General features: G+C 29.9%; 2 protein-coding genes across 3 annotated transcripts in view; one reads left to right on the top strand and one right to left on the bottom strand.

Moving 5' to 3' along the window:
* The window catches only part of LOC142332962 (uncharacterized), a 386939-nt gene that overhangs the window by 200494 nt on the left and 172170 nt on the right, over positions 1 to 14275 (bottom strand). The window lies entirely within an intron of this gene.
* LOC142332985 (sorting nexin-30-like) overlaps positions 74 to 14275 on the top strand; it is a 46227-nt gene continuing 32025 nt past the window's right edge. For both annotated transcript variants that reach the window (XM_075379747.1, XM_075379746.1), the window contains exons 1-2: positions 74 to 393; positions 13238 to 13393. In XM_075379747.1, coding sequence (XP_075235862.1) covers positions 265 to 393; positions 13238 to 13393 — 285 coding nt within the window. In that variant the 5' untranslated portion in view covers positions 74 to 264. The remainder of the gene's footprint in view (positions 394 to 13237; positions 13394 to 14275) is intronic.

Below are 14275 nucleotides of genomic sequence, written 5' to 3'. Positions count from 1 at the left end.
TACTTGCTTTATATCGATAAATGTTGTATTGTAATACAATTTCGTTATCGATAAAATACATGGCAATCGACATTACAAATCACAGCTGTTGCGTGATGTAAAGAAAGTGATTTTGTAGCTGCCGTGTCGGAGATAACCTGCCTATTGGATTAAAGTGTACTAATATCTTAGAAAACAAAATGAAATTAAAGATTATTAAGTTATAATACTGTGAAAGTAACTTTCTTGTTTTGTTTTATTTGAAAGTATTTCTTGTTAATAAAGATGGCCGATTGCGATGAATCTGCCGTTCTTGAAGTTTCCTCTGAATGTAAATCTATATCTAGTAGAAATGAAAGTAGAGATTCAATTACTGAAATATCAAATTATAGCACTTCGTTAGAAGGCTCAGTGGTAAGTTTTATTTAATTTTTGAGTATTTTCTATAATGACATAGTATTTTTTGTGAAATTATTTTTCTGATGTAATATTCTGCATTTTAACGAATGAGATCGATAAGTCTTATCGCATATAAACTTTTAATACCCTCTGAAATTAAATTTTAGAATAGTTAGAAACTGCATTTTTCCAAAATCTGATTGACAATGCTTTCTTTATCTAAAAAAAATTATTTTAATATTTTTTTTGATGTTAGTGAAAAATAATGTATTAATAATCTTTAAAATGTTGGAATGATCTATCTCGAATATGTAGTTATGATTTATGATTACTGACAAAGTACCATTGAATTAAAATTAGCCATAGCCATCCATTCCAAGATCAAACACAATATTTTATTTAGATTGGGCTAAGCCTAAAAATAATTTTTTGTTTAAAAAATAAATAATTGTTTTGAAGTTCGTATTAGAGTAGAATAAGTTAGGAGTATAGAATTGCAAACTGCAATTTTTAATTTAATTATTATACATTATTTTCTATTGAAACCTATGGTACTTAGCAGTTTAAGCAATAAGTGATGTTGAACATTTCAAGCTGTAAGCTGCTGACTGTTATGGATTTTTCTGTCAAAACTTAACCATGCTAGTTATTGAGAAGACTTGTGAATGGAGGGCAAATAGAAAATTTGACTTTCTCATTAAATGAGCACCTGTTTGATTTTTTTTTCTAATTGATATTTGTGATTATATGTATACACTTCTTATTATGTAGATATCTCTATTTTAATCAAGCCTTGTGATTAACTTATGTGAAAAAACTGCCAAATCAAAAATTCTCCGTATAATTAATCTGTTGTAACTACCTCTCTTTGTCCTATAGCCTAATCTCATCTTTCAAAATAGTTCCATCTAAAGAATTTCATTTTTACATATTCTAGAATATTGTGCGAAAAAGAGATTGATTTGCTAAATTTTGTTAAAGCCCAACTTGGTTTAAACGTTGATAAAGGTGTAGTATTCTAAATGCCATTACATTAGCAGAGAATAAATATATATTTTGATAATACGTTATATAAATTATAATAAACTCCTTTGCTGAGAAGACACAAGTGATTATAGTCAAGGGCAGGTGGAAGCTCACCCCAATTTTGTTCAGGGTTGGAGGTACTGTTGCCCACCCTTCTCCTGTAGTGAATTGCTTAGGGGTATTGGATAGATAAAAAAGCCACATTCCTGAGACACTTGACCAAAATGTCCAGATTGTTGAAAAAAACCATCTATGAACATTCCCAGCAGCCTAATGTAGAGCTTAATATAATAAAACTTTTTTTTTTTAATTCAAGGGTTCATTATCGCTTATAAAAAAACTATTTCAGGTAATGCATTACTGTGGTTACATTTGGTAACTGGTAGGTTGTTATGATAAACTGTAAAATTACAATTTGTTTAAATATTGATATGGATATGGAGATTTTAGTAATTTATCAGCTTCAGAATTTACCTGCTTATTCATAATAATATTTGTATATTGTTAGTTTTATTTTTGAATATGTATATTTTATTTTTACATCTATGTATGTGTATAAATAATTATTACTCTCCTAGCCATAGTTCTGTTGCTGCTATAGAGCATCTATAGCTATATGGTAGTATCAAGTATATGGTTCCAAAATGTCAGTCCTTGGTGTTGGAGGCAGAAGCACCCTCCACTGAGTATTTCTTCAAGGAAATAAACAGAAGTGGCCTTCCCCTTGGAATAATGCCTAGGCTTCACTTTTAAAAAGTTTGTAATGTAGAACTAAACATCAGTAGTTTTTGTGAGACAGTTCAGAGTAGAGTGCAGTTTATGTAGTTTGCTTCATGTAATTTGAAAAGAAAGTTGTCATTGTTTTTCTGAGTAAAATTGTACTTTTCCTCCTTTCCACGAGTCAAATGTTGCTTTGACTCTGGAGTGAAATGATGCACCCATGATTTATTCACACACTTTATAGAGTCTTACATGTCAGCTGCAGTACAGTTATTTACGTCCTGTTCAAGCATTTACAATGAAGCATCTTATATTCCTTTTAATTTACCTTCTTTACAACAGATGTATTTTTCATTTCCTAATCTATTTATTAGAAGGATTAAAATCATACCACACCTGGGTGACCATTACTGCACCATTTGAATATATAATTCATAGTGTGTGGACAAGATCCATATGCCTGATATCTAAGTAAATACTCTAACTGATCATATCATAATTACACATTTTCAGCTCCCATCAGGAATGAGTTAATTTAGTTTTCTGATTGTAATTTGCGATTTAAACATATATATATTCTACATACATCAGATAATACATGTGATAAAATATATTTTAACAATTTATTACATTTTTGTATTAATAAAATATTTACACTTTTTGTGCATTTAAAATCTTTCAAATTTATTTATATGTTTTTTAAATCTCTAAAATTATTATTTTTTACTAAAAAAACTTATTTCTTAAAAAAATGCAAACTGTAAAAATAGCTTTGATAAATGTGTCATGCACTTATAAGATTACCGCACTTATAAGATTATGTGGCCGTGCTCATATTGAGAAAAAAACAACTTTAGTAAGTATATGAGTATGTTTGCTTTTAAAAATCGTAACTATGCAGCCAAAAACAGAGGAACACTTAATTAAAAATAAACTTATAAAAATGAATATAGATGCAATTAAATGATTCTCTAGAAATTAATATAACAATAACCATAGATTATGGTACTTAGAAAATGTGTGTGTGTACAAATATTGAGAATGATGGTTTATTTAAATTGGTAAATTTTATCTTCATTTCTACATATGAATAACAGAGTTTGTTATCAGCAATTGTTATAATGTAACAAGAGCTGTATTAAATTTCATTTGTTAATTTTTAAAAATAGTTCAGTTAAGATAATATTCAATACATTGAAACATGTTTAAGATAATATTTGGTAAATAAGCAATTTATCTGTTTTAATGATTTAATTATTCTCAATGGTGAACATTTTGGCAGAGAAAGTATGATTAATAAAATTATATGTACATTTTATTTTTCTATTGTCAATAATAAAATCTTACTGCTTCTTTGTTTCTTGTAGCGAGTGCTTTTGTAGTGATCACTTCAACAGATATTTTTTATAAAAAAACTACGGGGCAAACCTCCTTGCCGCTTTGTGGCCAGTATTTCAGCATTTTTCTTAACATGTTTCAATATAGGGAGAACTAATGTTCGCTTATATCTCGACACAGAGTTGAGGAAAAATTTTAGGTTAGACCTCATTGGGTTGACTTGATGATCTGAGTGTTTTAAGTCATTGCCCGTCCCAGTAGATCAATTATCGTATTTTCAACACTTTTCTTACCATTTCATAATATAGGGAGGATTAAGTATTTTATGGTGCTGTCACCTATCAAGGTTTTATCGTGGTTTCTCCTGATGCATCCAGTCAAATGCTACAACAGTTCCTTACATTTTATATTGTTCATAAATAATGTTTTATTTATGAACAATATATTTAACTAGTGTATTTAACTATAAATACACTACAATACCACTGTTGGGTAAAGTTAACAAAAAACACACAGCTCGTATTTGCCAAAAGAAATTAGACTTTAATTATGTAAAACAACTGAACTTATGTTAAAGCATAACCTTAAATTAAATGAAATTATGAAATAAACATAACTTAATTTCACATAAGAAATATCAACTGAAATCAGCATATTAGTAATAATAATATTAAAATGAGATTTACAATTATATACTTAGAAAAACAAAACATCAATAAACATAGTATGACTGGAAAACTATTGGATTACTGACAAATGCTGTAATATTGAAAAATTAGCAATGAACAAATGTCATTAACTTAGAAAAATAAATTACAGTAAATCTTAATTGGCACTGGCCTTTCCTGATTTATGAACAACAAACTTAGCATTAAATAATTCAAACATGTAATTCTAGTTTAATGTAGAAAAAAGGCCACATAATATTCTAGTACCAAAAGAGTTAATTACAATAATCAAATTGAAATAAGTAAACATATAAATAGAGTTCCTTTTAGTAGTAAGCTTTGTTGAAAATATAAAATTACAAAGAAGTCCAAAAACATAACTTCACATCAGGATTAATTTCCTTTAGGTTAATTTAAGAGAAGTATTATGAATACAGTTCATGAGTAGAAAAGAATTAATCTCGGCGATTAACAAGTTACAAGATTCAATGATAGAGTTAATTACAATAACAACAAATTGAAATAATTAAGCACGTACAAATAGGTTGCAGCTGAACGATGACACAACCTTATATAAGCCACCTGTCGTGAATAAAGGGTTTTAAAGTAAACTAGAAATTGGAATGCGCAAAGGTACGACGAACTGAATGTTCCACAAATTTTAATGATAAAATAACTGTTTAACGTAATAAATAATGAAAAATTGAACTTGCCTGTAGCACACAAATATTAGAAAGAGACGAACTCGTGAGTGAAGGTAAATGAATACATACAGTAATCCTGGGCGTAGTCCGCACTGGTGTATCAGGAATACAGGGGTGAGACGTGGTTATCTCACGTGCTACGTATCTCAGATATGTAGCAACGAGTTAGGAGAGATTCTGCATCGATGAAAATGTAATCAGCAGCTCGAGAAGATTCGGCGTCGATAGAATTGGCAGTTTGTAGTGATTGAAACACTTTCCGCATAGACGTAATATACAGAATTTGAAGATTAAACTTGACAAAGAAACGAGGCAAAAACAAAACATAGAGATCGGTGAAATAACGAACCACTGACGGGTAGAACTAGAGATAATTTCGACAGAGAAATACCGCAACGTGTATGCGAGTATGAATGCGATGAAGATATTAGCACAAAGTTTTAGAGTGAAAAGTCATAGGCGACTCTACATGGTGAAGGTCTGATCTACTCTCCCAAAAAGATGGCGTGAACGAAAAGAGGGGGAAACCAAGCCTAGGTAGTGGACAGGAGAGAGTGTGTGTAAAAAACAATTGATGTGTGCCTGTATTAGTATGAGAACGATTAGAGAAAACGTGTGGAATTCGAGAACGAAGACATAACAAAAATAATTTACAAGCAAGCAGACCACTAAAGAATTATGTAAGGCTGATAAAATAAATTCTGAATACACAAGTTGAAGAAATGACATCAGGGCAGACAAAGGGAAATAGACTTCTAGGAACTATGACAATATTGAAATTGGTTGAGAATAAAAAACACTTGTATATTGTTGAGAATAAAAAGACTAATGTATACATTAAGACCAAACAGCAGTAAATAATGCGAGATATGAAATACGTTGACACCAATATGATGATGCAATCAGCAAGTCAAACTGGAGACTGAGAGAAATTGATACAAATAACAAAACAAATATGAGCTCAATCTTTCTATCACTCATCATTTTTGAAAAATCTTGTAATTTTAATTAAAGGATTTTTTCATTTTTCAACTTATAGATAGCATTTTAAGCTCCTATATTGTATTTTGTTAGGTAATTTTTTGTTGTTTATCTTTGTTAACATAATTTGTAAGCTACAAATAAACAATACTAGAGAAAGAATTAAATCATATCATAGTCACATATTATGACAAATATCTAATACTGAATAGTGAGTCTTCATGGACAAGATTAATCTTGTCAGTGCAGGTCAAAACATGTAGCTGAAAACACAGCTTTGTTGTCTGTATTAAGCACTGGATTTAGGAATGAATTAATTTTGTTCAGTCTTATTGCTGTCTTAAGTTTGTTAACAGTGCAATGTCATAATGCCTCGAAATTGTGTAAATAATGTGGATGATTTTTGTTATGTTTGTGGTGAGTTTACCATAAAATCAAATAGAAAAATCATTACACCTTTAATTAAAAAAGCATATTGTTTGTACTTTAAGTGTAAAATTGGTGATCAGGATAAGACGTGATCATATAGTATGCACTAATTGTTCTATATATTTAAGAGGATGGCTGAAAGGTACATGAAAGGCTTTGCCATTTGTTGTACCTGTGATTTGGTGTGAACCAAAAGATCATGTAACAAATTGTTACTTTTGTTTAACAAATGTGTCTGGAATTTCTAAAAATCTAAACATACTGTAAAATATCCTTCAATGCAATCTGCAGTCAGGCCTCTACCTCACATTGAAATTATTCCAGTTCCTGAGCCATCTTTGAATGTATGTTTCAAAAGCAGCGATGAGGAATCAGGCAGTACTGAGGAAGATAATGATTTTGATTTTAAATTATCTTCCAATAGCCACATCTTACATCACAAGGTGAATTAAATGATTCAGTTAGGGATTTAAATTTATCAAAAAATCAAACTGAACTGTATTAGGACCAAGACTGCAAGGTTGTAATTTACTTAAAAAATTACAAAAATTTTGGGCTTTCGAAGCTGACAAAAAGAACTTTCTCAGTTATTGATGAAAATAATTTGGTTTATTGGGCAAATATTGATGAGCTTATGTTGCACTTAAGACAAGTTCATAAACCTGAGGACTGGTGCCTTTTCATAGATTTGTCCAAGTATAGTTAAAAAGTGTTCTACTACACAACGGTAACAAATAACGTTTTGATACCAATTGCTTGTGGTATTAATTTGAAAGAGACATACGATGTGATGAAAGACGTTCTTGAAAAAATAAATTATAAAAAACATAGCTGGAACATGTGTGGTGATATGAAAGTTATAGCTCTTTTGTTAGGCATGCAGCTAGGCTATACTAAGTACATGTGTTTTCTTTGCGAATGGGACAGCTGAGCTAGAGATAAACATTATGTTACCAAAGAGTGGAAGAAAGAGACAACACTTACTAATGTAAGTAAAGCGAAAATTAAAGGAGTATTTTTTGGTTCTCAAATAAGAGAGTTGGTCAGAGATGATGTATTAAATTCGATGTTAAATAATGTAGAAAGTGCAGCTTGGGCTTCATTTAAAGACGTTAGCAAAAATTGTCTTGGCAAACAAAAATCTGACAATTACCACGATATTATTAATCAGCTTCTTACTTCATACGGAGCTATGGGAAAGTCTTTGAAAATACATTTCCTCCATTCACATCTGGATTTTTTCTTGGACAGCCTCAGAAATGTATGTGACGACCAGACGACCACAGTGAATGTTTCCACCAAGACATTTCAGTGATGGAAAGCCACTACAAAGGGAAATGGAATACTAACATGCTAGCCGATTACTGTTGGACATCAACAGAAAAGCATCAGTGAAATCATTCTAACACAGGTATGACCAAGCAAAGTTATAAATTCTACAGTTTTAACTAAATTTTCCCTTAATTTATTTAAAGCTAAGGATGATAGAAAAATTGTATTTACAGATCTGTAATTTACACAAAAAAGCAATTCAAGAAATGGTATCACACTTAGAGAAACATTAAACATTTTTTTTGTCTATCGGTGCTATTAATGGTTTTTATATTATATCCAATATTAATAGCTATTATTTAATTAAATTTAATTCAAATTAATTCATTTTTTAAATTTTGCATTATCATTTATATACCTCAATATTTCGGTAATCATGGTGTTATATATAACAATTTTTTGATGGAATGGATGTATGGAAAATTGTTAATAATTGTTATATAATATTGATTTTCTAAAAATTCCTTTCTTTTAATTTATTATCTTTTTCTCTATTTACGAGTAGGTCAAGGAAGTTTATAGTGTTATTTTGTTAAATTTTGACTGTATGAGTTATATGTTGATGAAAATCATTGAGTTTATATTATGTTCTAAATTTATTTGTTTATTGAAAATGATCAAATGCCATCTACATTTTGATTCTTAATTTTCTGTTATGAATATGATTAATGTTATGTACAATAATATTCTACATACTTTGCAAAAATATTTCTGATAAAATACTACTTATGAGAACCTATTGGTAAACCATCTTCTTGTATGTAAAATTCATTATTAAATGTGCAATAATTTTGATTAAGAGCGAGTTCTAATAATAACATTATTTGATCTATTATGATATTGTTTATTTTATTTTTATATAATAATTTTTTAACAATATTTTAAGTTTCTCTAATAGGGATTTTATGGTACATATTTATATCAGAGGCCAAAATTTCATTATTATCTAACTTTACTTCTTTTAGTTTTTTTGAGCCACAGCGCCATATACCTTCGCACCCCTTAAAAAAATTAGAATAAAAAAAACCCGAAAATGGTTTTTAAATATTTATGTGAGGAGTATTTGCAAGCCCAAATCTATGAGTATCTTGTTTACTATAGTTGGGATTTGGAAAATTTACAATCTTTCTTCATCCCATTTCAAGGTAAAATTTCAAAAATCTAAAAATTTGTTTATTGACATGAAGATTACTACATTCACCAAAAATCAGGTTGATTTCTTCATTTGTTACTGAGAAATTAAAAAAAATAACAGGTTTCAAAAAAAATTAATTTTAACCCTTGAAACTCAAAAAAATCTAGAAATTGATGTTTGGATATTCATAATCAGTTCAAACCCAGCTCGCACAGTGATACAATCAGCAGTTCAAAATTTATTAAAGTGTGCTTCAACTGAAAAATCTTTTTCTTGAGATGAATTATGTTCAAAAACCTTATCAGTTATGCCAAGAAACATGGGTAAAAATCTAGTTGCGATAAATTGGGTATTTTTTTTCATCACAAACAAAAAAAAACCCCCCTCTTCCTCTTTATAACAGTATAGATAAATGGTATAATAAGAATAATTTCCTTTATGAATTTTTATCAACCTGAAAGTTTAAATAGTGGATTATTTTTAATATATATATATATACACACACAGGGTGTCCCATATAAAATGCAACCCATCAATCACTCATCTATGAAATTTCAAAAGTCAAGCTTACTCTACTACTCGTTACTGAAATGGACTCTTCCAACATCTGAACATCGCGGCGACGCAGTAGAACACTACCGATAGTAACAACAATGCAATCATAACGTTCAGTGTATTGCTGGAGACAAGATGGTGTTTTCGCTAGATGAACGTGTTTTCATTGTCGAGTCGTACTTCAGTACGAAATCAGTGGTTGCAATGCAACATTTGTTTCGCCATAAGTACCCAGATAAACTAGCTCCTAACAAAACATCAGTAAGGTTAGTTGCAAAATTTAGAGAGACTGGTTCTGTTAATAACAAGGAACACAAAAGATCTGCTTCAGTGTTGAATACATATACAGTCACTGAAATCGAAGACCGATTACTCGCCTCGCCAAATAAATCGATTGAAATTAATTTGTCTAAATCAACTGTTCATCGGGCGACCAAACAATTACAATTATGACCTTATCGCATTCAAACGGTTCATCAACTTCTTGAGCCCGACAAAGAAAAATGGCTACAATATTGTCAATGGTTCTGTCGATTTCTGCGTGAGGGAATTAATGTTATGGATTCGTTATTTTTCACAGATGAAGCATGGTTTCATTTGGATGGCTACGTAAACAGCCAAACAGTAGAATTTGGAGTGCTGAAAATCCCCATGTTTATCACCAAAAACTATTACACCCGCAGAAGTTAGGCGTGTGGTGCGCGATATCGCGGAAGAAAATAATCGGGCCTATTTTTTCAAGTACACCATTAATGCAGAACGATATCAGGATATTTTATTTCAGTTCATCGCACTCTTGGAAGAGGAAGACAGACACTGCTGGCTACAACATGACAGTGCGACATCGCACTATGCAGGTTCAACTTCTGATTTCGTTGAGGAATTTTTTGGTAATCATGTTATCGGTAGAAGCTTGTGGCCATCAAGATCTCCAGATTTGACTGCGGCGGATTTTTTTCTCAAAAAAAAAGTTACCTCAAAGAAAAAGCCTTCAGCAACAAACCATGAACACTTGAACGATTGAAAGTCAATATTGAACAAGCTGTATTAAATATCCAGCCACAAACTTTGAAAAAAGTTGCAAGAAACGCTGTAAAAGGAATTGAAGCTTGTATTCAAGAAGATTGCGGCCACTTCCAACATTTACTCTAAATGTAAGGTAGTGGATGATAATAATAAAATTTACATTTACACATGCCTTTATATTATTTCAATACCTACCAATATAAGGTTGGGTTGCGTTTTATATGGGACACTCTGTATGTACATACTATACTGTGCAAATTAATTGGGACAAAGTAAAATGTATATTATTTTTCAAAAAAACTTTGGTTTTATTCATTCTATGCCTTTATATAAACTTATAAATACATGTGTCAGTATGAAGTATATCCTTCAACAGAAATGACCTCTTGAAGACGTTTTGTGATAGACACTACTAGATTAATGCACATATTCTTGACGATCATCATGGAACCACACTTTTATAGCCTTAATTATATGTTCTTTTGTTGTACAGTCCATCTTACCCAGCATCTCTTCAAAATATTCACAAAGTCCTCAATGGAATTTAAGTCTGCTGAATTTCCAGCTCAATTAAGCACATTAATTTTTTTTTCAGCATATAAATCTTGTCCAATTTTGAATTATGACAAGGGGCCAAGTCGTGTTGAAATGTTCCGTCAAAGGTTTGTATGAATGGACAATCTTGCATCGTAATATTTCTGTGTACTGGATTGAATTCATCATACCTTGAACAGAAACTAAGCTTCCAATGCCATTTGTCATGAAAAAATCTCAAAGCATCTGTTTCAGAGGGTGTTATACAGTTTGTTGGATATGCTCAGGTCTCAAAGGTGCACTGTCACCTTGTCTTACAAATCTGCTTTGTAACCCTGCACAAATAAATGAGCTTCATCGCTAAAAGTTCAATAAAAGCACTTCCAGTTATCAGCAGTCCATGATTTATATTTTTGGACCCATGCTAAACGTTTTTCTTCATTTTAGGAGTTGAAAATTGTTTTTTTATTGGTCTTCTTGCCTTCCGGCCAGCTTCCAGAAGCCTGCAGCCTACAATTGAACTAATAACATTAAAACCAGATGGCAATCTCTTTTAAAGTTGAGCTTGTTTTCCTTGGATTAATAATACTATTTCTTATTAGAATTTTATCAGTTCTTGAAGCCCCCACATTTTCTTCTTTTTGGAGATGATGATCCAGATTCTTTGAATGTTATCGTAATTGTTTATACACAAGATTTGCATACACCAATTGCAGAAGCGATATCTCTCTCATAAAAGTCTGATCTTTAAGAGCATTAATTTTTCACGCTTCCTCAGAGTAATATCCATTTTTAAACACATTTTTCACAGAGCACAAAAAAACTAATGTTCACCTGCCGTACACAAAGGCTTACAACTGTAACTAAGGTGACTACTTCCACTTTAAAACCATTCAAACTGCTTTATTATTGTCAAGGTTGAACAGTCACACTACCTCAAGGCAGACAAAACCTGTTTAAGGCAGTTTCAGATATAACTGGCAATGATTTTACAATTTAGAGAAAATGTAACTTGTCCCAATTAATTTGTACAGTATATATAAAATTATTAATACACATATATGTATATATATATATTAATCATTTTTACAGTTAATGTTTAATATTCTAATGATCTTTGCATTGAGTTTTTTAGTTGGATTATTATTTAGTTTCTTAAGAAAGAGTTAATTTTTTTCATTATATTGACCTTTATAAATAAGAATGGAATATTACTTTATTTTCTGTAACTATTATTGTATTCTTTTGATTAATTTTATTTGCTAAGTTTTTAAACTTATTATTAACGTTGTTTTGTCTTTATTATTGTACTTTATATTTCTAATCTTTTGTTCTATTGTATATGCTACATTATTGTGTATTTATACTCACAATAATTATACACACAATGTGCTGTAATTTATACAGCACATCCTAGGAAATGACAAGACTGTACTAGACCGGGTATTGTTACTTCTAAAAAAAATCGATATACTTAATAATATTTAGCACTTCAAATTTTTGATACGAGTATTTTGTTATTCATATTTCATGTATTCTAATTGTTACGTTACTTCTATTATTTCAGTTTTATTTCTATCATTATCATTTAAGTTTTCATCGTAGTTTTAACCCTATTTAATATCTCTTGTTCTCATTTTGACCCAGGCGTTGATAACATGAAAGCATTTTTCACCCCACAAAAAAAAAATTAAATTTATTCATTATTATGAATTTTATAGTTTGTTTCTAAAATATTACTCTTAATATCAGTTTTATAATTATTTATGTAGTTATGGTTTAGTCACTAAAATTTGAGTTGTTCCATTGTGTTTCATCTTTGTTTTTGTATGATGTCTGTGAAACTGTTTGTTCTGAGTAGAGTTCATTGTTCTTCTGCATTTTCCTATTATTCATTTTCCTTTGTCAGAAGTATCTTTCTTAGCATCCTTCTCTTGTTAATTTCTACTTTTTCTACTTCTCCCTGATTTAGCATTATGCATTCTGTACAATACGCACATCAGATCGGATTACTGTGATGTATCTTACCTATTATAGATTTTTTTATATACACTCTTTGTCAGGAATATTGTCATCCGTATTTTAGTTGCTTATTTATCTAATCCATTTGGTCAAATGATTTTGCCTAGGTATTTGAATTTCTGTGTTGTTTTTGATTTTCCAAATTTTGATTCTAGATGATTGGGAGCTGTTTTTTTGTTTATGTATTGAGTTTTTTATTGTTAAATAATTTATTTTACATACATATATATATATATATATATATATGGTTGTGTCGTTCTGGAAAACTTCACTCTGATCTATTTTAAAGAGATATTTTTCTAAAGTATACATTTTTCATTACATTTAAGTTAGTCTGATAAATCCTTAGGATTTACGATATAAATAATTGATTTTATTTTTTGTTGCAGGTTGCATCTCCATCTATTGAAAGTTTTTCTTTATTACCAGAAAATGACAGCTTTGATTTTGGACTTGATACAAAAGATTTACAAGTTAAAGTCGATAATCCTCAGAAACATCTGGATCCATTTGAAACATATATTACTTTTCGTATAACAACAAGGGTAGGAATTAAATGAGTATCTTAAAATATATGTAATCTCTGATTTACAAGCACATGATTAAGTTGGTTTTGTAATTAATAAATTTATTTATTATTATTTATTTGTTGGTTTTATCAGAAGCATTTCATTCAATCTGAATAGGGAACAATTGTGGTCAACTAACTAGTGTCATTGAGCAATTTCTGTCATTGTTGAGAGATTATAAGTTTTTTACTAATACAATACACAAGAAACTCTTTTATTTGCCATAAACATCTATAAAAACACTGCAAGTTGTGCAAATTTTAAATTTTTATCACCAGCCCCATCACAGAGTTATGTGAAGCCAAAATTTGAATTTTAAAAAAAAATTAGTTGTCAAAAATTCATATAAATTTAGGAGTAAATATATTATTACTAATATTATTTATGGTAAAATTACATAACATATGCCTACATATAACATTAACATACATAAACATATACCTACATTACATTACATTAACATATACCTATATATAAGAAAATAATTCAAACTGTGTATGCCATCCGTGCCTCTTGAAAAAAATTACCAAAAGAGAAATTTCACTGTTTTTCATGTTCAACTTATTGGTAATTTTCTCATAGAAAGAAGAGAGTTAGGTAAATAAACCACTGGGGAGCAATCTTTTACCTTGAGAAAATATGATTAAATTGCTTTTTGTTTCAGGACCGATAGTTTCTTAGTTATGATTTTTTCCGTAAACCCTTACAATCAAAAATAGGTGTGTGCAACATAACAAAAATGGCCACCACAGGGTAAACTGCTTAAATAAAAAATTTAAAAAAAGTAGTGTTAAGGTTCTGAGACATGTAGGAAACAAGTGGAGAAAGTTTCAATTTTTTTTGAATTGGTCAAGCAAC

Source organism: Lycorma delicatula, chromosome 12, assembly GCF_047948215.1.
Source record: "Lycorma delicatula isolate Av1 chromosome 12, ASM4794821v1, whole genome shotgun sequence".
Classification (NCBI taxonomy): Eukaryota; Metazoa; Arthropoda; class Insecta; order Hemiptera; family Fulgoridae; genus Lycorma; species Lycorma delicatula.
The sequence above is the reverse complement of the archived record's forward strand: the minus strand, read 5'-3'. Positions and strand labels throughout refer to the sequence as shown.